The sequence below is a fragment of the Neomonachus schauinslandi genome, chromosome 7 (genome assembly GCF_002201575.2).
Source record: "Neomonachus schauinslandi chromosome 7, ASM220157v2, whole genome shotgun sequence".
Taxonomy (NCBI): domain Eukaryota; kingdom Metazoa; phylum Chordata; class Mammalia; order Carnivora; family Phocidae; genus Neomonachus; species Neomonachus schauinslandi.
The window spans coordinates 47,039,117-47,065,865 of NC_058409.1; the positions used below are offsets into that span (position 1 = coordinate 47,039,117).

A 26,749-nucleotide genomic window follows, 5' to 3' on the forward strand; every position below is an offset into this window, starting at 1 on the left:
CTGAGATGGATTAAATTTGGGCAAACAGCACCCCTTATATGTAATTTGTCATGAGACTCAAAACCAGATTAAATAATGAGAATTGTATGCATAGGTTCCTTAGCTTTCTAAAAACATGCCACCTAATCTGCCCACGTTTCTTTAGATCCACTAAGAAAGGGTACCAGGATCTGATAGTAATATACCACTTCCTTTCTTTTCTTAGGTTTGTGTTTCATGCCAAATAGTTTTGCCTTTTAATCATTGTTAAAAATAGTTAAGTAGTGGTAAGTAAAATTTCAGGAAGTTGTAGTTTATTAAAGATTTAGAAATAACTTATTCTGAGTTGCAGGTAAGTCACATTTAAATGAGTACTACACCTAGTGTTTAAATATAAGAATGAGAATAAATTAATACTTTAGTCCTTAGTTTTATATACAGGTTCATTTATTGTTTTCACATTATTTTCCTCATGTAGCTAAAGTCAAATTTTCTGTCAAGTTATAGTATCTTTTCTTACCTTACTAAATATACCATCAAGAAACTATATATTAAGTAAAACCTTTAGTAGCTAATAATGGAGCAATTAGTAGTAATTTGAGCAGTAAAACAGTATGAGTTCAAAGTCTTCTGTTGATTTCATTTCTTCACTTTCCCTCCTGACTTCATAACTATTAAGAACCATTGCTTCTAGTTTCCAGACACTCTTGAAGTTAAAGGAGAACAAGAAGTTAAAGGAGGAACATGTTCAACAGACCTATTTAGGGAATCCACATTCTTATGTTTAAATTTAAACTTACACTTTTCCTTCTATTGATAAGCAGGATTACTTCCTTTATCCATTTTGTACCACAAACCTGTGAGATGGAAGAATGTGTCAAGTTGTGCTACTTTAATATCACGTCCTCCTTTTATAAGGTAGAACTTGGACATAAAATGACTTTTCACTGTGACGTTTACCTTTTCTTCCTATTTTAGGTGTCTAGACATCTCCCTAGCAATTTATTCATTCCTGAAAACTTAATCCTAAATTTTGATAATACTGCCACCAAGTGGTGGTGATGCCCCATTTTGCCAAACAGTTCTTTTGCTTGAGTGAAAAATCCTATTTGATGAACGAATTTTTCCATTTCGTGTCATAAATTTAACATAATCAGTAGACTTAAAAGCATACATTGCCAGATGTCCTTTTTTTTAAAAGCATGTTTTAAATTATTAGCAGGATACCATCTGATACTTATTCATCCTCTTCATTATTTTTTTAGGCAAAGTACAACTGTCTTCTTCCCTGTTACTACTTTGCAAATTCAAAAGTATCTCAATACTACAGAAAATGTCTTTCTTTTAGCAATAATAGTTATAGGCTACACCTAAGTTTTCTCAGACATTTTCAAAAATAGTACTTAAAATTTAAAAAACGAGTTTCACTTTGTTTAATGAAAAATTTTAGTTCTATCAAAACATTAGCTATAGGGGCGCCTGGGTGGCTCAGTCGGTTAAGCGGCTGCCTTCGGCTCAGGTCATGATCCCAGGGTCCTGGGATCAAGCCCCACATCGGGCTCCCTGCTCGGCAGGAAGCCTGCTTCTCCCTCTCCCACTCCCCCTGCTTGTGTTCCCTCTCTCGCTGTGTCTCTCTCTGTCAAATAAATAAATAAAATCTTTAAAAAAAAACATTAGCTATAATACTCATTTAAGTGCAGCTTACACTGCAAATACAGAATAAGTTATTTCTAAATCTTTAATAAACTACAACTCAAATTTGACATGCAAGTCATCCCCTACCCCATTTTGTTTTCTTTCTCTTAACCACAGCACAAATACAACTTTCTTAATTGGTTACTAGTTATACTAGTAGATGGTACACGAAACAGAATTTTTAGAATAATGATAGGACTTCTTTAAAATGATTTTAACATTTTATTGCTGTCTATGTGTAATGCAAATAATGGCTTCTGGTGATGATAAAGCATTCCAGAATTACAGACCAGGGCTACACACTTGTAAAACCTGCTTTACATAAACCATACAGTATATTTAGGCTAAATACAGAAATTCAGAGCTAGGAGGCAAATCCTAATAGACTGGATTTAAAACATCTCTCTCATTATTAAATTTCCCAGAGGGAACTAGCAAAATCTTAACTAATGATTAGTGAAAGAATACAACCACAAATAGTAATAAGAGCCTGAGAAAAATATTTCTTAAAAAAAGAAACCACACACAAACACTATTATGTACATTATAATCAGGTCTAAGCACAATTTTTACATTGTGTTTAGTAATATGCTAAGAATGTGAATTACAAAGTTTAGCAAAATTGGTGAAATGAACTTAATAATTTACAAGGAAAACAAGTTTACATGTTAGTGTTAGACTTTTTTTTTTTTTTTCCAATTACCTAGTAGAGAAAACAGGTCAAGGGCTCACAAGCAAATGTTAACATGTTTTTTATTTTTCACAGTTATTGTAATTATTAAATAATTTAATTCATAAGTGTTACTTATATGCACAAATTACACTTGTAACAGCATGACTTTTACTTGAGAAATAAAGGATGAACTATTTACTTATTTACATACTGCCCATAACACTGATGGACTTCTTTTTAATGCTTTGTTTTCTAAAAGTTTTGCTGTTTATTTTAAACAAACAAAAGTACAAACAAAAGAACCAAAACAGTGCCACCTAAGAGGGACATCTCCTAGCAGTTCAACTAATAAGACTTAGGATTATTCAGCTTCATCCTAAAGGGTGAAGAGCATATTAAAAAAAAACAAAACCCAATCTAGGTATGTTTAAATATAAATCGTACTGCCATAAGTGAGTATCCTTAAAAAATGAAAAACAGTAAAAAGCACAAAATTTTTAAACTTTTACAACACTGCATAATAAATGTGATGTAAACTTTCTGAACATTTCTTTGCCTTCCTTCTCAAGGCCTTACCATGAAGAGCCTTAATAATGTCTTATTGTCAAGATAAATGTACTTATATTTTTGGGAAAGCATTTAAAGTAACTGATTCTCCACTGCTTAAATGACTTTTCTTAAGGTAAATGTAGTTTCCTACTTTTATGTAAGCCGACCCTGGTTCTATGTGTAACTTACTACATTTTACCTATAATCATTCCCACTAAGGTGCAGTATTATTTTAAAAAGAAACTCTAACTACTTTAAACATGTTGAAAATAGAAGGACCAATTTAGAGCTGTGACCTAGAAGATAATACATACAGGTTCAACCCTGGAAATGGGTCTTTCGTAAGTGAAGATTAACTACAACATAAATGACTTTCACAGTTTTATTATTAATTGTTCTTCAGTTTAATACTAATCTGACAGTCATACCTAATTAGATAACATTTCATCTGACTCACTGGGTTTTATACAAAAGGGCTTAGAGAAAGTTTCAATAAAACATTATAAAATATTAATTTTCTGTAGCTTATAGTTCTTAGCATTAAAGTTATTCTGTTATACTGAACAAAGAAGTAAATTAATCCTATTTCTCCAAGATGCAGTCTGGATTCTAATTCATTAAGTCACTGCTGTTTTGCTACAAATACTGCCAAAATCCAGTGAAAGGGCAAGATAAAGAAGCTATGCTTCACTTGCTTCCCACAGAGGTTCCATTAGGCATTCAGTTGGTTATTCCTTTTTCATTGAAAGAATAAACCTTCACCTTACCCTTTCTCTGACTACTTCTTTGCCAATATATGGGTCACACATAATGTGAAAAACTTAATAAAAACGTATGTTTTTAAAAAATGTATATTCAAGAAGTCCCTATTTAATGCAATTTAATCTGCTCAAATATTTAAATTTTACTAGAGTAATTTTTTAAAAAGCAATATCGTACTGAATTCCCCAACCAAGATTCCTTTTAAATATACATCCTAAATAAACTATCTTTGAGATGTAGAATTTCTTATAACATATTATGTGCAAAATAACTCTTAACCACAAAACTTTAAATAACTTCTGCATTTAAAATCAAGCAACATCCAATACTCCAGCAGCCACAAGTTGCCTTGAGAGCCAATCTAACCCCTCATATAGTCCCATGCCACTTCGAGCATCGCAGCCCTGAATATACCAGCTACGGCCACAGCACAATTTATGCAGACTGAGAAGTTCAGTGATTTCTTCTACTGACAGAGCTCCAGCAACATCCTGAAAGACAGATACATATCAGAAATTTTTTTATAATCAGCCCATCAAAATTACCATTTATAAAGAATTCTGTTGGTACCATTCTAAAAGAAACCTAAAGTTAAAACCTAGATTCACCCTTCAGTAATTATTTTGTGATTAATAAGTACAGAGAAAAGTAGGGTTGTGATTAAGATCATTTATAACATAGTCTGTAAGAACCACCTTCAGTGAAATCAATATAGGCGATGCAACCTGAATGAAAGATACTGCCTGAGTCATAAGGCATCAACTTAAAAGAAAAAGGTTAACATGTGTATCACAAAAATGGCTTATACCTAGAATTTATATAATGAACAGTTATTAAACTCCCACTCCAAATACCCGAGCACCCCTACTTCCTAGAAGCAACCACGAGTTATTATTTCTTATATATTTGTCCAGATAATTTCCATGCACATTCATGCGAATAAACACAAACAGAAACATACTTCAGCTTTTTTTTTTTATTTTTTACTTAATACATCTTAAAGATAGTTATCTTTCCATTATCTGGACAAGAAGACCTTCTACATTATTTTTAACATCTGAACTGCATTCCAGGATGTAGGTGCAACATAATTTTCTTAACCCATTGTATATTTAATATTTAGATTGAGGTTCTGTTTATGTGCTATTACAAACACATACATATACATATGTAACATTTTTAACTACATTCATTTGCAACATTATCTGCAGGATAAACTGAGGATATTTGTATGCAGAATACATTATTAGAGGTAGAATTGTGGGGTACAAGGGTATATGCATCTAAAATTTTGATAGGTATGGTACTGTCAAATTGCCCTCCAAGAAAATGTCTCTGTTTAATAATCACACCAACAGTATGTGTGAGTCTGAAGATTATGAAACATTTTTATCTTTAGCAATTTAAGTGGAAAATGATATTTCACTTTGCCTTATCTGTGTCTTTTTCAGTAAGTAAAGCAAAGTGTATCTGTGCTCTTAGTGGTTTTTTATTAGGAGGGAAATCCTTTATTCTTCATCCTACCCTTCCTTTTAATGACATATTAGCCCCTCTAATGCACTGAAAAGCATTCTCATCCTCCTAGAAGCATAGGCTCAAGATCTAGGAATATGTAGCTTCTCCCTGTCCTTTATCCTCCCCACTCAGACAACAAATTCTAACAAATCTACCTTCATAAAACTCTTTTCAATCTACTTCCACCCTTCTATTCCTTTAATTCGGGATCTTGTTAACTCTCACTTGAATTACTACAGCAATTTACTGTATCTGCCTGTTTCTAGTCCCTTCCCCCTGATTAATTCTATATCCTACCCCCAAATGACAGTCTTAAAACAGATATGAGTCCAAAAACCTTTTGATGGTTTTCCTTTGTCATAGAATAAAACCTAAATTTCTCAGTCTAGACCTCATCTGTTATTCTAGATTTTCTTCATCCTCTACTTGCCCCTCACATATAGATCTGCTGATGCTCCTTTAAAACACTCATGCTGGGCGCCTGGGTGGCTCAGTTGGTTAAGCGACTGCCTTCGGCTCAGGTCATGATCCTGGAGTCCCGGGATCGAGTCCCGCATCGGGCTCCCTGCTCAGCAGGGGGTCTGCTTCTCCCTCTGCCCTCTTCCCTCTCGTGGTCTCTGTCTCTCATTCTCTCTCTCTCAAATAAATAAATAAAATCTTTAAAAAAAAATAAAACACTCATGCTTTTATTTTCTCTGCCTACAGTGTTCTTTCTTTCACATACTGACTCAACGTCCTATCCATAATTTCAACTCGTATCATAATTTCAACTCAAATCCCACTTTTTACACATCTTTCACAAGATGCCACCTTTAGAACTACTCTAATTTTCCAAGAGACGTGGTTAATATAATTGAAATTACTTACCAGTTTTCTATGTATTACAATCTCATATACAGTCACTTACATGTTTTCAAACATATAAGAGTTTCTGGTAAGCATCAACCACCTTATTTCTTTCTATATACTCCAAGGTACCAAGTAGAGAACTTTCTATATATACTGTATTTAAAATACTCAGCACAAACTTCATAAGTATCTACTGAATTATCAGTTTTGAAATTACCTTATGTTACCTAATGACATAGGATGCACAAAACTACTAAATAAGTATTCTGAAATACAAACGTGTTACCTGTTTGTTAGCAAAAATCAGGAGCAAAGCATCTCGGAGTTCTTTTTCTGTTAACAACTTTGCAAGTTCACTATGTGCTTCACTAACTCTGTCTCTATGACTGCTATCAACAACAAATACAACAGCTACCAAAAAAAAAAAAAAACAGAATTAGTCATTTGTTAACTTTCAGTAAATGGACCAAATATTTTAATGCTCTCATTATTTTATTATGGTTAGTCTCCTATCTACTATGTTTTTCACAGAAATGCTGCCTACTGTAAGAGCATCTAGCAATACTTAACAGTATGACCTCAAGTAGTTCACCTAACTTTTTGGCTCTCTTCATTTCCCCATCTATAACAGGATTTACAACACTTGCTCTACCAAACACAAAGTGCTGTGTATATGAGTTAGTATTTTTCTTAATTAATGAGAATATACCTCTCATGACTTCCATAATGATGCTACTTGTTCCTTTTTTTTGTAAGTTTTTATTTTAATTACCCGATGCTCATCCTGACAAGTGCACTCCTTAATCCCCATCACCTTTTTCACCTGTATCCCCATATAACTCCCCTACGGTAACCATCAGTTCTCTATAGTTAAGAGTCTGTTTCTGGATTTCTCTCTTTTTTCCCCCTTTGCTCGTTTTTCTTAAATTACACATGAGTGAAGCCATATGGTCTTTGTCTTTCTCTGACTTATTTCACTTAACATTATACTCTCTAGCTCCATCCATGCTATTGCAAATGGCAAGATTTCATTCTTTTTATGGCTGAGTAAATTCCATTATACACACACACACACACACACACACCTTCTTTACCCATTCATCAATCAATGGACACTCCAGCTGTTTCCATAACTTGGCTATTGTAGATAATGCTGCTATAAACATCATCGTGCATATATCCCTTTGAATTAGTGTTTCTGTATTCTTTGGGTAAATACCTAGTAGTCCAACTGCTGGATCATAGAGTAGTTCTAATCTTAACTTTCTGAGGAAGCTCCATACTGTTTTCCAGAGTGGCTGCACCAGTATGCATTCCCACCAACACTGGAAAAGGGCTCCTTTTTCTCCACATCCTCACCAAAACCTGTTATTTCTTATGCTGTTGACTTTATTCTGGCTGGTGTGAGGTGTTATCTCACTGCAGTTTTGATTTGCATTTCCCTGATGGTAAGTGATGATGAGCATCTTTTCATGTGTCTGTTGGCCATCTGGATGTCTTCTTTGAAGAAATGTCTATTCATGTCTTCTGCCCATTTTTTAATTGGATTATTTGGTTTTTGGATCTTAAGTTGTGTAAGTTCTTTATGTATTTTGGATACTAACCCTTTATTGGATATATCATTTGCAAGTATCTTTTCCCATTCCATAGGTTGCCTTTTAGGTTTGTTGACTGTTTCCTTCGCTGTGTAGAAGCTTTTTATTTTGATGTAGTCCCAGTAGTTCATTTTTCCTTTTGTTTCACTTGCCCCAAGGGACCTATCTAGAAAAAAGCTGCTAGGCCAATTTCAGAGAAATTATTACCTGTGCTCTTTTCTAGGATTTTTATGGCTGCAGGTCTAACATTTAGGTCTTTAATTTATTTTCAATTTATTTTCATGTACTGTGTAAGAAAGTGGTCCAGTTTCATTTTTTGCATGTCGTTGTCCAGTTTTCCCAACACCATTTGTTGAAGAGACTGTCTTTCTCCAATTGGATATTCTTTCCTGCTTTATCAAAGATTAATTGACCATATAATTGTGGGTTTATTTCTGGGTTTTCCATTCTGTTCTATTGATCTGTATGTCTATTTTTGTGCCAGTACCATACTGTTTTGATTACTACAGCTTTGTAATTTAACTTAGAAGTCCAGAATTGTGATGCTTCCAGCTTTGCTTTTCTTTTTCAAGATTCCTTTGGCTATTCATGGTCTTTTTAGGATTGTTTGTTCTAGCTCTGTTGAAAAATGCTGTTGGTATTTTGATAGGAATTGCATTAAATGTGTAGACTGCTTTGGGTAGTACAGACATTTTAACAATATTTGTTCTTTCATTTTTTTTAAAGTTTCTTTTTTAAGACTTTATTATTCATTTGAGACAGAGAGAGCACAGACAGGGGAGAGGCAGGGGGAGAAACAGAAGCAGACTCCCCACTGAGCTGAGAGCCTGACGTGAGCCTTGATCCCAGGACCTGAAGATCATGACCTGAGCCGAAGGCAGATGCTCAATCATGTGAACCACCCAGGCGCCCCGTATTTGTTCTTTCAATCCATGAGCATGGAATGTGTTTCCATTTCTTTGTATCATCTTAAATTTGTTTCATCGGTGTTTTATAGATTTCAGAGTACAGGTCTTTTATCTCTTTGGTTAGGTTTATACCAAGGTATGTTATTATTTTGGGTGCAATTGTAAATGGGATTATTAACTTCTCTTTCAGCTGCTTCACTATTGGTGTATAGAAATGCATCAGAATTCTATAAATTGATTTTGTATCCTATGACTTTACTGAATTCATTTATCTAACAGTTTTTGGTGTTACAGGCTTTACACACACACACACACATAGTATCATGTCATCTGCAAATAGTGAAAATTTTACTTCTCCTTGCCAATTTGGATGCCTTTTCTTTTTTTGTCTGATTGCTGTGGCTAGCCCTTCCAGGACTATGTTGAAATTAAAGTGGTGAGAGTGGACATCCTTGTCTTGTTCCTGACCTTAGGGGAAAGGCTCTCAGTTTTTCCCCATTGAGGATGATGTTAGCTGTGGGTTTTTCATAGATGGTTTTTATTATGTTGAGGTATGGTCCCTCTATACCTACTTTGTTGAGAATTTTTATCATAAACAGATGTTGTACTTTGTTAAATGCTTTTTTTTGCATCTACTGAAATGATCATATAGTTCTTATCCTTTCTCTTATCGATGTGATATATCATGTTGATTTGCAAATACTGAGACACACTTGCAGCCCAGGAATAAATCCTACTTGGTCATGGTGAATGATTTTTTTTATATTGTCAGATTCGGTTTGCTGGTATTTTATTGAGGATTTTTGTATCTTTGTTCAGAGAGATTGGCCTGTAGTTCTCTTTTTTGTGTATCTGTCTGGTTTTGATATCAGGGTAATGCTGGCCTCATGGAATGAATTTGGAAATTTTCCTTCCTTTTCTATTTTTTAGAATAGTTGAGAAGAATAGCTATTAACTCTTCTTTAAATGTTTGGTAGAGTTCACCTGTGAAGCCATCTGATCCTGGACTTTTGTTTGTTGGGAGTTTTTGGTTTTTTTAAAAAATTTTATTTATTTGAGAGAGAGAGAGAGAGCACGAGCAGTGGGGAGGGGCAGAGGGAGAAGGAAAAGTAGACTACCCGTTGAGCGGGGAGCTGGTGCAGGGCTAGATCCCAGGACCCCTAGATCATGACCTGAGCTGAAGGGAGACACTTAACTGACTGAGCCTCCCAGGCACCCGTTTGTTGGGAGTTCTTCGATTACTGATTCAATTGCTTTGCTGGTAATCGGACTGTTCAAATTTTCTATTTCTTCTTGTTTCAGTTTTAGTAGTTTACGTTTCTAGGAATTTATCCATTTCTTCTAGGTTGTCCAATTTGTTGGCATATAGTTTTTCTTAATATTCTCTTATGACTGTTTGTATTTATGTGGTTTTTTGTTGTTACTTCTTTTCTCTCATTGGTGATTTTATTTGGTTCCTTTCTCTTTCTTTCTTGATAAGTCTGGTTTATCAATTTTATTGATTTTTTTTTTTTCAAAGAACCAGCTCCTGATTTCATCGTTCTATTATATTTTTTTAGTTTCTGTATCATTTATTTCTGCTCTAATCTTATTATTTCTTTCCTTCTACTGGTTTTGGGCTGTGTTTGTTTGTTCTTTTCCTAGCTCCTTTAGGTGTGAGGCTAAGTTGTTTGAGATTTTTCTTGCTTCTTGAGGTAGGCCTGTATTGGTATAAAGTTCCCTCTTAGAACAGCTTTTGCTGCATCCCAAAGGTTTTGAACCACTGTGTTTTCATTTTCATTTGTTTCCATGTACTTTTTGATTTCTTCTTTGATTTTTCATATTGACCCATTCATTGTTTAGTAGCATGTTATTTAACCCCCGCGTATTTGTGGTCTTTCCATATTTTTTCCTGTGGATGACTCTAGTTTCATAGCACTGTGGTCAGAAATGATGCATTGAGGGGCTCCTGGATGGCTCAGTTGATTAGGTGTCTGACTCTTGATTTCAGCTCAGGTCATGATCTCAGGGTCATGGGGTCGAGCCCCACATGGGGCTCTGTAGGGAGTCTACTTGAGATTTTCTCTTTCCCTCTCCCTCTCCTTCTGCCCCTCCCCAACTCACACTCTCTAAGTAAATAAATCTTTTAAAAGAAAAAAAAAGTAAAGAAAAGATGCATTGATCTTCTTTAATTTGTTGAGGTTTCTTTTGTGGCCTGCGATGCTACTTGTTCTTTGATTACTACTTCCTTTGCCAAAAAATAATCTAAATAAATCACCATCTTTATCGCTCCAAAGTATTCTCTCTAGGTGCCTAGCACAGCACTTTCCACATATACTGTACTCAAAATACATAGCAGAAACTTCACAAGTATCTACTGAATTGATTCTCTTTTGAAATCTTTCTAGCTACCTTATGGTAGCTAAACATCCCAACTTTTCAACCATTCCTCATGTTCAAAATCCCATTTTTTTCCCTATTAATCACTGTATCAAAATCCTAATGTAAAAATAATTATCTAGTTTCTCTGCTAGTTGGGAAGTATGATGATATACGAAACATGTGGCATGAACATAAATTTCATGTTGGGTATAAGCAAAAGCATAGAATGGGGCCTAAATATAAATAATAAATAAATGCTAGGTGGAATGTGTGATAAAACAGTTTGGCCACAGCAAACCACTGCAGGTACTTATGGAGCTACTGAGAGATTATAATGAGATAAATATTTTACTGAATTGAAGAGAGCAGCAGATACATACACCAAGAATTCTACCCTTCATCACGATATTGCCAGTGATCACACTCATATGAATAGTAATAATGTACTTCAACTGTTAAGAGCAGCGGCGGTATGTCTTCTTAACTGCCTGATATAAAAGGTAAGTATGGTTTTAAGCTATAATTATGATTTCTTCATGAAATAAACCAAAGTACATATCCCAGTCTTTCCACCTTAACGTTTTTAATAAAATAAGCTTCACTGGTTAAATCAATTCCACAGAAAACTGGCATCCTAAAATTCTGAAAAATTAAGATATCATTTTTCACTCTTACCTTGGGTATTGAGGTAATAATGTTTCCACAATGGTCTTAATTTGTGTTTTCCACCTACATCCCAAATAGTGAACTTTAGATTTTTATATTCTACAGTTTCCACATTAAAACCTGTTTTTTCAAAAAAAAATTACTTTAATACTGAGCTTGTATTTATAATTAGTAACACACCAAACACAGGCGACCCACTGTTTAGAATTGTGAAAATATAAATTATCTTCATACAGCAATATCTACTGCTGCCCAACCAACTCCACTCCTAATAAACCTATATGGGGAATATATACTTTTAACAGCTATTAGTCCTCTAAACCTCCACCAGGATCCTGAGATCCTGAAACTCAAATACCTAACAGCTCTGCACCACTACCACTCTCTCACCCTAACCTTCACCAATCCTTAATCCTTCAACTGTCCCACCAACACTTCTTAATATCCCTCCATCCACATTTCAATCCCACAGCCCTGAACCTTGCATTTTTTCTCAGACATGTCAGTGTCTTAGAGCCAGTAAAGAGCCCACCACAATGCCATACTGGCATAAAATAAGACCCCCAAGAACTCAGCTGTAAGCTAGGGTTTGTCTATAAAACATCCATTAAGGTAAAAAGCAGTACTTATACTTACCAATTGTTGGAATAGGCTGCATAAATTCATCCTGTTTTAACTTAAACAAAATAGTAGTTTTTCCAGCACCATCTAATCCTAACGTAACAACTCGAATTTCCATTTTTGGTCCAATGTGAACTCTATTGTCCTGTAATTTTTAAAAATTTAAATCTTATTTTGATATGGAGTTAAAATATATTAGCATTTATATTTTTATTTATAATACCTTTGTTAATTATTTCATCTCCTACTCATTCCTCTGATTCCATGGACAAATACCAACCTGTATTATTATATTTTGTTGCATAAATCTAATACCTTAGATTTACAAACAAACGTTAAATAACCTATAAGCCTATGGTAACAGGTATAAATGTACAAAGATGTAATTTGTGACATTAATAACATAAAGTATGGGGGGTGGAGCTATAAAAGAATAGAGGGTTTATATGCAAAAGAAGTTAAGTTGTTATCACTTTCCAATAGAATGTTATAACAAGATGTTCTTTGTAATAGCAATGGTAAACACACAAAAATCCATAGAATATACACAAAAGGAAATGAGTAGGGAATCAAACCATGACACTATAAAAAATCACTGAGACACAGAAGGCGGCAGTAAGACAAAAGGAAAGACAAAAAAGCTATAAGATACACAAAAAACAATAAACAGAATGGTAATAACAAGTCCTTACCTATTAATAATTACTTGAAATATAAATGGGTTTAATTCCCCAATGAAAAGACACAGTTTGACTAAATGGATAAAAAAAACAAGATCTAACAATATGCTGTCTATAGGAGACTCACTTCATATTTAAGGACACAAGAAGGCTGAAAGTGAAGGAAAAGAAAAAGAGATTCCATATAAATCATACTCAAAAAAGAGCAGGGGTGGCTATCCTAGAATGAGACAAAATAAACTTTAAATCAGAAACTGTTATAAGAGACAAAAGTTCGTTATATATTGATAAAAGGGTAGATTTACAAATAACATGTAACAATTACAAATATTTTGATTTTTTTTTTAAGATTTTATTTATTTATTTGACAGAGAGACAACAAGAGAGTGAACACAAGAGTGGGAGAGGGAGAAGCAGGCTTCCCACTGAACAGGGGCTCGGTCCCAGGACCCTGGGTTATGACCTGAGCCAAAGGCAGACGCTTAACGACTGAGCCACCCAGGCGCCCGGATTTTAAATATATGGATAAAAGTTCCAAAATGAGACCCAAAACTATAAAACTCTTAGAAGAAAACACAGTGCAAAATCTTCATGACAATGGATTTGGCAGTGATTTTTTTTTTATATCACTCCAAAAACACAGCTGACAAACACAGAAGTAGACAAATGGGACCATATCAATCTTAATCTTTTGTGAATCAAAGGACACTATCAACAAAGTGAAGAAGCAACCTACAAAATGGGACAAAGTATTTGCAAATCATATATCTAAGAATGGATTCCCTTCCAGAATATATAAAAAACGCCTACAGCTCAATGAAATAAAAAATCAAATAACTCAATTAAAAAACAGGAAAAGGACTTGTACAAAATTTCTCCAAAGAAGATACAAACTGGCCAATAAGCATATGAAACGAGGCTCAACTTCATTAATCTTCAAAGAAATGCAAACCAAAACCACAATGAGGTATCACCTCACACCTATCAGGATGACTACTATCTAAAACAAACAAACAAAAATTAACATGTGTTGATGAAAATGTGGATAAATTGAAACCCTTGTGCACTGTTGGTGGGAATTACGATATGGTACAACCACTATGGAAAACAACATAACATATTTCCTCAAAAAAATAAAAATAAAACTACCATATCCAGTAATCTCACTTCTGGATATATATCCAAAAGAAATGAAAGCAAGGTCTCAGAGAGATACGTGTACATCCATGTTCACAGCTACACTATTCATAATAGCCAAAATGTGGAAGTAACCCAAATGTCCATCAATGGATGAATGTATAAACAAAATGTGGTATATACAAACAAGGCAATATTATTTAGCCTTAAAAAAGAAGAAAATTCTGTCACATGCCACAACATGGGTGAAATCTGAGGATATACTAATTGAGATCAGCCAGTCATAAAAAGACAAATACTGACTATATGGGCTCCACTTATACGAGGTATTTAGAATACTCAAATTCAAAGAAACAGAAAGTAGAATGGTAGTTACCAGGAGGTGATGAGAGAGGGGGAAAGGGGACTTATTGTTTATATGGTATGGAAGTTCAGTTTTTCTTTTTTTCTTTTTTTTTAAAGATTTTATTTATTTATTTGACAGAGAGAGACACAGCGAGAGAGGGAACACAAGCAGGGGAGTGGGAGAGGGAGAAGTAGGCTTCCTGCGGAGCAGGGAGCCCGATGCGGGGCTGGATCCCAGGAGCCTGGGATCATGACCTGAGCCAAAGGCAGACACTTAACGACTGAGCCACCCAGGCGCCCCAGAAGTTCAGTTTTACAAAATGCAAAATTCCTGGAGGTATACTGAATGTGAATATATTTAACAATACTGAACGGTACAATTAAAAATGGTTAAGATCAGGGTGCCTGGGTGGCTTAGTCAGTTAAGCGTCCAACTCTTTGATTTCAGCTCAGGTCATGATCTCAGGGTCATGAGACCAAGCCCTGCATCAGGCTCCCTCCATGCTGAGCATAGAGGCTGCTTGAGATTTTTCTCTCTCCCTCTGCTCCTCCCCTCCCCCAATGTTCACTTTCTCTTTCCAAAAAAAAAAGGTTAAGATGGTGACTTTTATGTTTTTAGCACACACACACACAAAAATGTGATATATCTGCATAATAGAGTACCCTGAAGCTGTAAAAAAAAGAACAGAAAATGTCACTGAATACTGCTATGGAGTAATCTCCACAACGTACACTTATGTGAAAAGAACACAGTGGAGAAGTGTGTAATGTTTTCTACCTTTAAATGTGATGAGTGTACAAATATATAAATAAATGTATTTCTCTATATTTTTTTAAATGATGAATAAAACTAAGAAAAAATTCTTGATGGGTTTTCTATGGAGAAAGGAGGAAAAGTGTGGAGGGGTTAGGGATGGAAGGTGGACTTCTCTAAATGAACCCTGCTTTGTAGATTTGACTCTGGACCATGTAAATGTTTCACAGAATGATAAAATAAGATTAAGTTCTTAAAAAAACAGACCCTAAAAAGGGAAAAAAAATGAAAACAAATGAACCTTTTAAATTAGGGGCAATTCACTTTAAAAGAGACCAAAATATATCAACCAAGTACAGGCCTTATTTGGTTGGATTTTGTTTCCAGAAACAAAAAAATTTCTTAGCCATCTGGGAGATTTGAATAACTAACTGGATAATGGTTAATATTAGAGATTCATTATTAAATTTTTTAGGTTATGTTTTTAAAACAGTCCTTACCTTTTACAAATACACACAACAATATTTCATAGATGAAACGATATGCTGGGATTTGTTCCAAAATAACCTGAGAGACTGCAGGTAGAAAGGGGAATGGGGAAAAGGATAGATTGAAATAAAGTTTGTAATTGTTAAAGTGGGTGACAGGTACATGGAGATTCATTACACCACTTTCTATTTTCCACTGATAAAACTTTTTTTCAAAAAGAACCTATGAATTTCTTAGTTGTCTCTTCAAGCTGATTATCACGGAATGTAAAACAATTATGATTTATCAGAAGCCATACCTAAAAATGAAGTACTATACATTACCTTTGTAAAAGTGACAGGGATACTGGCATCCAACTGAATGTGATCTGCAACCTCTGTAAACTGCTGTTGCTGTTTTTGCAATGTTTCCAGTAACCTTGTAATTTCCTGTTTTGCCAAAACAACTCTACAATCATCCTAGAAAAGAGAATATAGTTTTCCGGTAAACTTGCTACTTGCTCTCTCTCTCTCGCTCTCTCTCTCTCTCTCAAATAAATGAATAAAGCTTTTTTTTAAAAAAAAGAGCCTTTCAGTAGTAGAATGGATAAATTGTGGTATATTCAGAAAGGCAACACTATACCACAATGAGAACGACCCACTGTTATACATGATGATATGAATGTCACAAACATAATTCGAGTAAAAGAAGAAATGACAAGAAGACTTCATACTGTATGATTCCATTTTTATTAATTACCGAAAGAGACAAAAATTAGATATGCGTTAGAAGTCAGGGTAGTGATTTATCCTCAGAGGGGAAGGCAGGTGGTTATTAGAAGGGATTCTGAGGGGTTTCTAGGGGTGCTGGTAATGTTCTGTTACTTCATCTGGGTGCTAGTTACACAGGAATGCCCAGTCTGACAATTCAGCAAGCTGAACACTAATGCACACTGTATGTCCATTGTACTTTTTAAAAAAATCTAATATATATGTGTATTGGTTTTTAAAATTGACCTAAGGTCAAACTGAAAAGCCTCCCTTGCCCTCTAGATCTCCAGACTCTTTTCAAAGTCAAGCACTTTCTAGTTTCTCAAATATTAATCCAGAGATATTCTACACACATACCAATATATTCTTCCTAAGACAAAGATCTAACAATATGTAAGCCCCATGAGAGCAGAGGTGTTTACAGTTTTTGCTCACCGTTGCATATTTACATTAGTTGGTTATGAACTAATAAACTTTGCTTATTATTTGTATGTTGTTCCAGGTGCTCAGAACAAAACCCCTGCAATTCTTGCCTTCTACTCTCTCATGTCCCACATACAAACGACTCCTACTGGCTATCCAGAATCTGCACACTTCTCACTCCTACTAGTCAAGCCACTATTCTCTCTCATGGGGAATTCTACAACAGCCTCCAAAACTCCTTCTTTCCTTTAACTCTTTCCCTCCATCTTGGCCCTCCTTCAATCTATTTTTTACACAACAAAGTCATCTTTTTAAGTAAGATCAAGTCTTCTTGTCAAAATTTCACAATGGCTTCTCCATTTCAATCAGTAAAACCTGAAGTCCTTCCAGTGACCCACAAAGCCTTCCTTACAGATAATTCCCTATTACTTCCAGATTTCAGCTTCTATTGCCCTTTCCTTTACTTACTCTGTTTCACCCACAGTGGCTTCTTTTGCTGTTCTTCAAATACATCAGGCAGACTGCCCTAGGGTTTTTGCTCTAATTGTTTCCTCAGCTGGAGTATTCTTCCCCACATTACGGCTTGAACAAATTCCTTCACCTTCTTCCTTTTTGAGGCTTTGCTCAAATCTCACCTTCTCTTAATGATGCTTACCCTGACCATTTAATAATGCAGTCTGCTGGACCCTCATTTTTTTTGTCCTTAGTTCTTACCACTTTTTAACATGCTATATAATTTACTTATTTAGATATGGTTATGGTTTATTGTCTATCTTCTCCTTGCTAGAATGCTAATTCCACAAGATTATAGCTTTTTGTATGTTTTGTTTACCAAGAGAGTCCATGTATCTAGATTGTACCTGGCACGTGATAGGCACTCAAAACATATTTGCTAAATTAATAGACAAATCCTCACCACTTAGTATCATGCCTTGGACTTAGATGATGCATCATTTTTTTGGAGGGGAAGGATGATTAAGCTTTCTTCTCAAAATTGGTAATAAATGTGTGATGTTTTATCTATTCCTCTGCTTAATTATCTCTGTGGCAGGAACTTTTAAGAATACTGGTGGAGGGGAGGGCACCTGGGTGGCTCAATCAGTTGAATGTCTGTCTTCAGCTCAGCCAGGATCAAGCCCCATGTCAGGCTTACTGCTCAGTGGGGAGTCTGCTTCTCCCTCTCCCCCTGCTCCTTCTTTCATTCTCTCTCTCTCAAATAAATAAGTAAAATCTTAAAAAAAAAAAAAGTATATTGGTTGGGGTTACGGTTCTATGGCCACAAATCAAAGCAAAAGTTTGGGCACCTGACTGGCTCAGTTGGAAGAGCATGTAACTCTTGATCTCAGGGTTGTGAGTTCGAGCCCCACGATGGGTGTAAAGATTACTTAAATAAATAAAACTTAAGTTGATATGAATAATGACTGTAATACCCTGATTTCATTTGCATTAACACAGTGAGATATCATATCATTAACAATTAGCAATCACTCTGATGAAATGCTTCAGAAACTCTGAAATACCTCTAAATATTTCAGTAACTATGAGCATACTTTTTAACATAATAAATATAAAAATACTTTGAAGTATTCAAGCAAATGAGATCTAGACATAATCCATTTCTGATTTTGCTGTGTAGCTTGATTACCCATCATGAGCTGAACAAGTATTTATTAAGCTCTTTTTATCCAGATACAAAGATAAACAAGATGCATCTGGTCAAACATCTAGAAGGATAAACAATGCCTATTATATCATTCAGGTTCAAATCAGGAGAGAATAACCATATCAGTTATGTGAGCAGAAAGAATTTAATATGAAGAACTGTTAACTGGGTGTAGTTACTAACTAGGTAACGGAAAGGGTAAAAAGAACTCTTGAGGTATCATGGGGAAAGCAACTGTAAGAAACAGCAATCACTCCTAGGGCTGGGGGAATAAAAGGCACATGCTAGAATAATTAAAACTTAGAAACTTACAGGAAGGCCCCCATGGAGCCTAAACTCAGGTCTCTAAGGAAAGTGGTCTCCTCATGTGAGCAGTGAAATTCACAGGAACCCCAAGCAAATGGGAACCCCAAGGAAACCACCCCTACCTTCCAGCCTTCCTCTCATATCTCCTCTTAGTGGAGCCTAAACTAACAAGAGGCCAGCTGGTAAAACACATATGTGGTTAGTGGAGTTCCAGTCCCAAAAATCACAGAGCAGAGGAAAGAAGACTAAGACTGAAGCTCAAAGACAACTTAATAAATGGCATATACATATTACAATTCAGTGTGATAAGGGCTAAACAACAGTTCAAGGCTGTTGTGTTTATAGCCTGGCCACACTCATATAAGTCTAATCAGGTATTTAAGAGAAAAAGCTCTACAGCAGTAGTAAGTTTAGCTGTACAATGATTTGCAATCAACACAATTACTAGTAATCTGTCAATCAAGATGAGATACACTACAGCTTACTGGGAATTCCTAGGGCAATAATTACCCTTACATCACCGGCTCATGAGAGCAGATCCAAACAGAAATGAGTAAGACTGACATTTTTGGCTAACTAACCTTAAATCTAATTTATTTTAAAAGTATATCATTTGAAAACTGGGTAAACAAATTGCTTATGATACCTCAACCATCAAAAAACATAGGATGGGGCGCCTGGGTGGCTCGGTCTGTTAAGCATCTGTCTTCAGCTCAAGTCAAGATCTCAGGGTCCTGGGATCAAGCTGGCATTGGGCTCCCAGCTTAGCAGGGAGCCTGCTTCTCCCTCTCCCTCTGCCCCTCCACCCCGCTCATGCTCGCTCTCACTCACACACTCTCTCTCTCTCAAGTAAATAAAATCGTAAAAAAAAAACCCAACAAAATATAGGATTACTATGACATTAAAGTCAAGAACCAATGAATTAGAGCAGAGATAGGTATTACATGCTAGAGGGGCACCCAAGAAAAAACAGCAAGGAAGAGACAGTTTTAAAGAATAGCAAACATTTGAGCTAAACTTTGAAGAAGGATTTCCACTATCAGAAAAGGGAGATATAAGCCCACCAAGCAGAGAGAATAGTGCATGCTTAGCAAAGGAGAGTTAAAGGGCTTGGCATGAGTGAAGAATGACAAGACATTAAAAAGCTTCTAGAACCCATGGTTTTATGGTGTGGAGGGCACATGAAGGAGAGGACACTGATATGATTGGTGGAGCAATTCAAGGTTAGAGACCTAAGCACAATGTTAATGCATGCAGTAACATATAATAATAATAAGAAAATATTTATCAATAAAATAGACTAGTGGTAATTATCTGCTTAACCTTATAAACCCTCCTTCTTAAAGTTTGTCCTAACCATGTTTAACCTACCTACCTGTTGCAAAGTCTTTTCACAATGGAGACATGCTGTTGAAACCTGGGACAATAAAATAGTCATATCTTCTTGTTGCTGCCTAAGCCAAATCAGTTTTTCTCGAACATGAGCATCAACAACACTTAGAGCCATTTCTTCTTGACGACACAAAGTTTCATGTAGATCAGAAAAATAAGCTCGGACACATGACCGGGCATTCTCTGCAGTACCTGGCACCTAAGGAAATTAAAATTAGTTTAAAACAACCTTAAACATAACAAAGATTTTATATGTGAATTAATGAAATTTTATTTTTTTTTAAAGATTTTATTTATTTATTTGAGAGAGAGAATGAGATAGAGAGCATGAGAGGGGGGAGGGTCAGAGAGAGAGGCAGACTCCCTGCTGAGCAGGGAGCCCGACGTGGGACTCGATCCTGGGACTCCAGGATCATGACCTGAGCCGAAGGCAGTCGCTTAACCAACTGAGCCACCCAGGCACCCTTGAATTAATGAAATTTTAAATACCATCTATATCCTTAAAAATTCCAAAATTGCTATCTCAACACTTGATCTTTCTCCTTAACCACAGCCTTTGGATATCCAACTGTTTAAGTGACATCTGAAGTAAAATGGAATACCTACTCTCCCGTCTCTCCCACGGCCAAACCTAGTTTCCTCCATCTCAGTAACTGGCAATGCCATCTTCCATGTTGTTCAAGCTAAAAAAAACTGGAGTCACCCTTAATACTTCTCTTTCATATTCCATAACTAGTCCCTCAGAAAATTCTGACTTCAAAGTATATCCAAAATCTGATAAAGCTTCATCTCCTCCACCTCTACCAACCTGATCTATGACATTATCATCTCTCACCTGATTACAATAGTCTTCTAATTGGTCTCACTAGATCTACTCCTGCCCTCTACAGCGTATTCTCCACCCAGCAGCCAGACCAATCCTTTAAAATGTTAAGTCAAAAACAATTATTCTTCTGCCCAAAATTCTTCAATGGTTTCCCATTCCACTCAGAGTAAATGCCAAAATCCTTTTATGTGGGGTGTTCAAGGACAGAAGTCCTGAGAAAGCGACATCTGAAGATCTGAAGAAGGTAAGTGAGGAAACCACATCAGTATATTGAAGAAGAGTATTCCTGACAGAAAGAAGAGCAAGTACCCAATAAGACCCTTTCTGATCTCAACTCCTGCTACAGTCTGTCATCCTACTCTAGCTGCATTTAGCCTCCCCACAGTTGTTTCATTTGTTTTTATTGAAGAATAGTTGACATACAATGTTATATTAGTTCCAGGTGTACAACATAGTGATCTGACAATTCTACACATTACTCAGTGCTCACCACAGTAAGTATAGTCACCATCTGTCACTTATTACAGTATTACTGACTATATTCCTTCCTATGCTGTACTTTTCATTTCTGTGACTTATGTATAGTGGCAAGTCTGTACCTCTTAATCCCTAAAAATATAGAACACTTTGTAAATTTGTAAATCATCCTCACACAGGCGCCATGTTAATGACTTTTGCTGTATCATTCCAATTTTAGTATGTGCTACTGAAGTGAGCACTCCACAGTTTCTTAAGTGCATCAGGCACCTCAGGGCCTTTGCACTTGCTCTTCTCTCTGCCTGGAATGCTCTTCCCCCAAATATTAGCATGGGTCTCATTCTCATCTGCTTTCCCTTTTGGCTCAATGTTCCTTTTTCAGGGAGTCTGTCCACGAACACCCCATATAAAAGCGCACTCTCCCTTTCTCTTGTTTTTCTCCAAAGCACCTAATATACTTTTGCCATAAGTACTGACCCTTTTCCCATGTTAGAATATAAACTGCAAAGGCAGAACTTTTTGACTTATAAAGCAGTATCTCCTTAGCTAGAACAATGCTAAAAGAGCATCTAGCTCTTGTATGTGTTCAGTAAATATTCGCTGAATAAAATATTTCCACTCTAGCACAAAATGTCCAATAGAGCCTTCTGTGATAATGGATACATTCTGTATCTGTGTGGTCTAATATGGTAGCCACTAGCTATATGTACTTGAATATACTTGAAATGCAGCTAGTGAAACTGAAAAACCAAATTTTGTATTTTATTTGATTTTTAAATAATTCAAACTTAAATAGCCATATGTGGGTAATGACTACTACATTTGACAAGGCAGTACTAGTATTATTCCCCAATGACTTAGCTTTAAATTTGTTTGATTACCAAAGCAAAACATTGCATTTTTGTATGCCCCTGTATATTCCATCTGAAAATATTCCTTTCTCCTCCACAATTCAATTTTTTTTAAAATTTTATTTATTTATTTGAGAGAGAGAGACAGAGATAGCAAGAGAGAGCACAAGCAGGGAGGAAAGGGAGAAGTAGGCCTCCAGCCGAGCAGGGAGCCCGATGCAGGGCTCAATCCCAGGACCCCGGGATCATGACCCGAGGCGAAGGCAGATGCCTAACCGACTGAGCCACCCAGGTGTCCCCACAATTCAATTTTAAAAAGCAAGCCCATAATTACCCCCTTAGTTCCTTCCTTCTCTTTACAGCTAAACTTCTTAAAAGTTAAACACACTCACTTCCCAACACCCACTTACTCTTCAATTCACTGGAGGTATCTTCCTTATTATTTCCCAGACATAATACATTCAATATCTTAATTAAACTTATTATCTTGGTCCCATTATCCCTCACAAAATTCTTCCTCCTCCCCCATTAATGCATGATATCACCATCCATTCCCTTGGGCAAGAAAGAAATCCAGGCATCATGCCTGACCCTTCAAGTTACTTACATAATCAATATTATCAATCACTAAGACCTACCTATTCTACTACTCTAAAATCTCAAGCCCATCTACCTCTCTCCATTCTCACTACTGTAGTATTATAGGCCATAAACATCTCTCAACCAGATAATTTCAGCAACCTCCTAGTAATAGGTTTTCCTGCTTCCAATTCATCTTCTACATTGAAAAGCTACCTTTCTTAACGCAAATCTGATTATTTTATTCCTACGCTAATTTTTCAATTGCTCATCACTGCCCTTGGGATAAAGTCTAAACTCTTTAACATAGCTAACAAGGTCCTGCATGATTTGGCCCTTAACTCTCCAACATTTTTTTCTTGTCATGCTCCAGCCAATACTCAAAGATCCAACTGTAGTGAACTGAGTTGTTTCAATAATGCGTCCAATTCTCACTACCAGGCATTTAACCTATGCTTCCCTCAGTGGGACAATTCATTCTCTACCCCACTCTTCTCCCTGACTAAATTTCTTCAAATCTCAATTTAGTATCTTGTATTCTGGGAAGCTTTCCCTGACTCAGCTAAATTAATGCCCCTCTTATGCAATGCTAAGGCATCCTATACTTCCCCACAAAATAAAGTTACCACACTTAAAACTGGCTTTCTTCTACGATGGATTATAAATTCCATGAAGACAAAGCCTTTTTTAAAAACTTATTTTCAGTCACTAGTGCAGTACTAGCACAGTGTAATTGCTCAATAAATATAAGAAGATGAAAAGGTTAGAAGTAAAAAGGGTAAGAATGTAAAGAGAGAAGAAAAAAATTCCATACATGTTCTGTGTGGGCCATTCCAATTCCATCTTCCACTATTTGTTCTCCTCCTTCAATGTGCTGAACGATTCCAACTAATTTTCTGGAATAATCTGAAATCTCCTCAGTGAAGGTCCGTATGCAGTGAGCCATATCTAAAATTGATGCTCGGATCTGGTTAGCTTCTGGTTCCAATACTGAATGCTAAAGTGCAACAAAATTACAGAAAAGAACTCACAGTATTGACTAATGATATAAAATGCTATTTAAATCACTCCAATGATAAAAAAAAAAGCATCAGCCACAAGTGGCTTTTATAAGACATTTACAAAAAGCACAAGAAAATAAATACTAATTTACCTTCATCCCAAAACTATTTATCCTCCAAAGAAATAATTTAGAATTTGGGAGTCCATTTATTGCTTAATAACAGTCCAAGATGGGGTGCCTGGGTGGCTCAGTTGGTTAAGCATTCAACTCTTGATTTCAGCTCAAGTTGTGATCTCAGGGTTGTGAGATCCAGCACCCCCATCAGGCTCCACAATGGGCATGGAGCCTGCTTAAGATTCTCTCTCTCCCTTGGGGTACCTGGGTGGCAGAGTCCGTTAAACCTCTTACTCTTGATTTCGGCTCAGGCTGTGATTTCAGGGTTGTAGGATCAAGCCCTGCATCAAGCCCCACGTCAAGCCCTGCATCTGGCTCCATGCTCAGCACAGAGTCTGCTAAAGTTTCTCTCTCTCTCTTCCTCTGCCCCTCCCCCCAACACGTTCTCTTTCTCTAAAATAAATAAATAAATCTTAAAAAAAAGATATTCTCTCTCTCCCTCTCCCATCACCCTCCTTCTCTCCCTCTCTCCCTCCCTCTAAAAAAAAAAAAGAATCCAAGAGACTCACTACTTTATAATTTCACCATAAATAGCAGTTCATCAATAGACATAAATATTGTCAACACAATCCAGTGCATTATGAAAACATGCACACAAAGAAATTTTGTTTCCTACTGGAAAGCTATTTTTCAGTGAAGAAAGAATGCTAAGGCCTCTCTGAAATTTTTGTTAGGATATTCAAAAATTAAATCTCTCATTTATTTTCATGCCAAGCTCAACCATTCATTACTGAACTCTTTTTCAATTCCTACTTGTCATAAAGAACAAAATCAATGGAAACAAATGGTAGGTTGGTAAACTAGGTAGAGTCATCCAGTCTAATTATATTCATACCTTGTGACCTTGATGTTTTCCATATTCTTTGCAGACACAGCACATAAGTGGGCTAGTTTGACAGCCTTCTTCCAGGCAAACAAACTCAATGGCATGTACCTGATGCTGAGAGCACATGGTTTTCTCATGAGGTTTATCAGCTAGAGGCACTCGTCTGTGTTTTGCTAATGTCTTTGTAGAATGAGTAACTTGAGAACACTCTGAGCACAAATGAGTTGCACATACAGTGCAATATACAGATGCAACGTGAGCTTCATCTTCATCACAACGAATGATGCTCTGATAAACAAGAAATTAATGTCTTCAAACTGAACCTCAATCATTATAACATGACAAATTTTAAAATATAAAAGCCCATAATCTTTTTTTAACTGACCAAGCTTTACATATGAAAATATGCTGGTAATTAAGTAAAAAGTCATTTATGACTCATCTAAGAAAATATTCATTTCTATAGGTAAGTGAGAAGCTATTTCCAAAATTGATTATCAATATGTGCTATGAATTTGAGGCCAAAAATAAAACTGTTCTCATAGGTTCACAGTCAGTGTAAAGATATCTTCCATGAAAGCCCCTCATTTTATATAAAAGAAACTGCACAATACAGGCTAAAAATCTTTTTTTTTTTTTTAAAGACTAAAAAAACTGATAATAAATATATCCCCACTGCTTAATTTTTTTTTTTAAGATTTTATTTTTAAGTAATGTCTACACCCAATGTGGAACTTGAACTAACAACCCTGAGGTCAAGAGTCCCATGCTCTACTGACTGAGACAGCCAGGTGCCCCCCGTGCTCCCCCTTCCCCCCCGACACTGCTTTAAATACTATTTATCATGGTGATGTATAGAAAAGAGAGAAATGCAAATGCTATTTTGAGAAGCAGGTGTATGCACAAGAATCAGCTGCAAAGTTTTTAAAAACATAGATGCCCAGACTCTAACCGAGGAAATACTTATTCCAATAGATTGTAGTAGAAGCTTGAGCTGTGTATTTTTTTCTAAAACTCAACAGGTGAGTTCACTGCACAATCCTGGGTGAAAAAGCACTGATTTAAGTAAATAAAAAATAAACAAATAAAACCTATGTTATATATAAGCTTTTAAATATTATTTCTAATTTCATGAGTTACTAAAAAGCACCCAGGTTGAAAACCTTTACACGTCAGATAATCAAGAATGTTTTGAGGGCGCCTGGGTGGCTCAGTTGGTTAAGCGACTGCCTTCGGCTCAGGTCATGATCCTGGAGTCCCCGGATCGAGTCCCGCATCGGGCTACCTGCTCAGCAGGGAGTCTGCTTCTCCCTCTCCCGCTCCCCCCTCTTGTGCTCTCTCTCTCTCAAATAAATAAATAAAATCTTTAAAAAAAAAAAAAAAAGAATGTTTTGAAACTTATGCTGAATATTAAAAGGCCATAAATGGAAAGGGAGCAATCTGGCATAAATTGTTCCAGAAATAAAAATTAGAAAACACATCAATGGTGTTATTAAATATCACATTAAATTAAAAAAAGAACCCAGGGCGCCTGGGTGGCTCAGATGGTTAAGCGTCTGCCTTCGGCTCAGGTCATGATCCTAGGGTCCTGGGATCGAGTCCCGCATCGGGCTCCCTGCTCCTTGGGAGCCTGCTTCTCTCTCTCTCTCTCTCTCTCTCTCATGAATAAATAAATAAAATCTTTAAAAAAAAATAAAAAAAAAAAGAACCCAAAGGTAAACATTTTTTATTTGCAATTATGAGAAGCAGGTACATGTAAAATTAAAAATTCGTATCTTCTGTTTTCCAGACATGACAAATAACTTACAAGGTCAACATTAGACAATATTCTAATGTCTTTTGAAAGATAAAAGATATAGCACATGAAAGAACTACAAAAATTTTAGAAAACAGTGCTCCCCG

At 36.0% G+C, this 26,749-nt stretch overlaps 1 protein-coding gene and 1 non-coding gene across 3 annotated transcripts in view; both read right to left on the reverse strand.

Moving 5' to 3' along the window:
• Positions 1–1,829: 1,829 nt before the first annotated feature.
• TRIM23 (tripartite motif containing 23) overlaps positions 1,830–26,749 on the reverse strand; it is a 33,457-nt gene continuing 8,537 nt past the window's right edge. The window contains exons 4-12 of one of the 2 annotated variants that reach the window (XM_044916695.1): positions 24,857–25,135; positions 23,659–23,841; positions 20,095–20,310; positions 15,902–16,036; positions 12,189–12,318; positions 11,562–11,672; positions 6,309–6,433; positions 4,044–4,149; positions 1,830–3,716 (exon numbers count right to left, since the gene is read on the reverse strand). In XM_044916695.1, coding sequence (XP_044772630.1) covers positions 3,655–3,716; positions 4,044–4,149; positions 6,309–6,433; positions 11,562–11,672; positions 12,189–12,318; positions 15,902–16,036; positions 20,095–20,310; positions 23,659–23,841; positions 24,857–25,135 — 1,347 coding nt within the window. In that variant the 3' untranslated portion in view covers positions 1,830–3,654. Of the gene's footprint in view, positions 4,150–6,308; positions 6,434–11,561; positions 11,673–12,188; positions 12,319–15,901; positions 16,037–20,094; positions 20,311–23,658; positions 23,842–24,856; positions 25,136–26,749 lie in introns of both variants that reach the window. The other variant, XM_021701763.2, reaches the window with a different exon arrangement.
• On the reverse strand, positions 21,549–21,654 carry LOC123325400. The gene has a single exon (XR_006540409.1). It is a non-coding gene; the product is annotated as a U6 spliceosomal RNA (small nuclear RNA).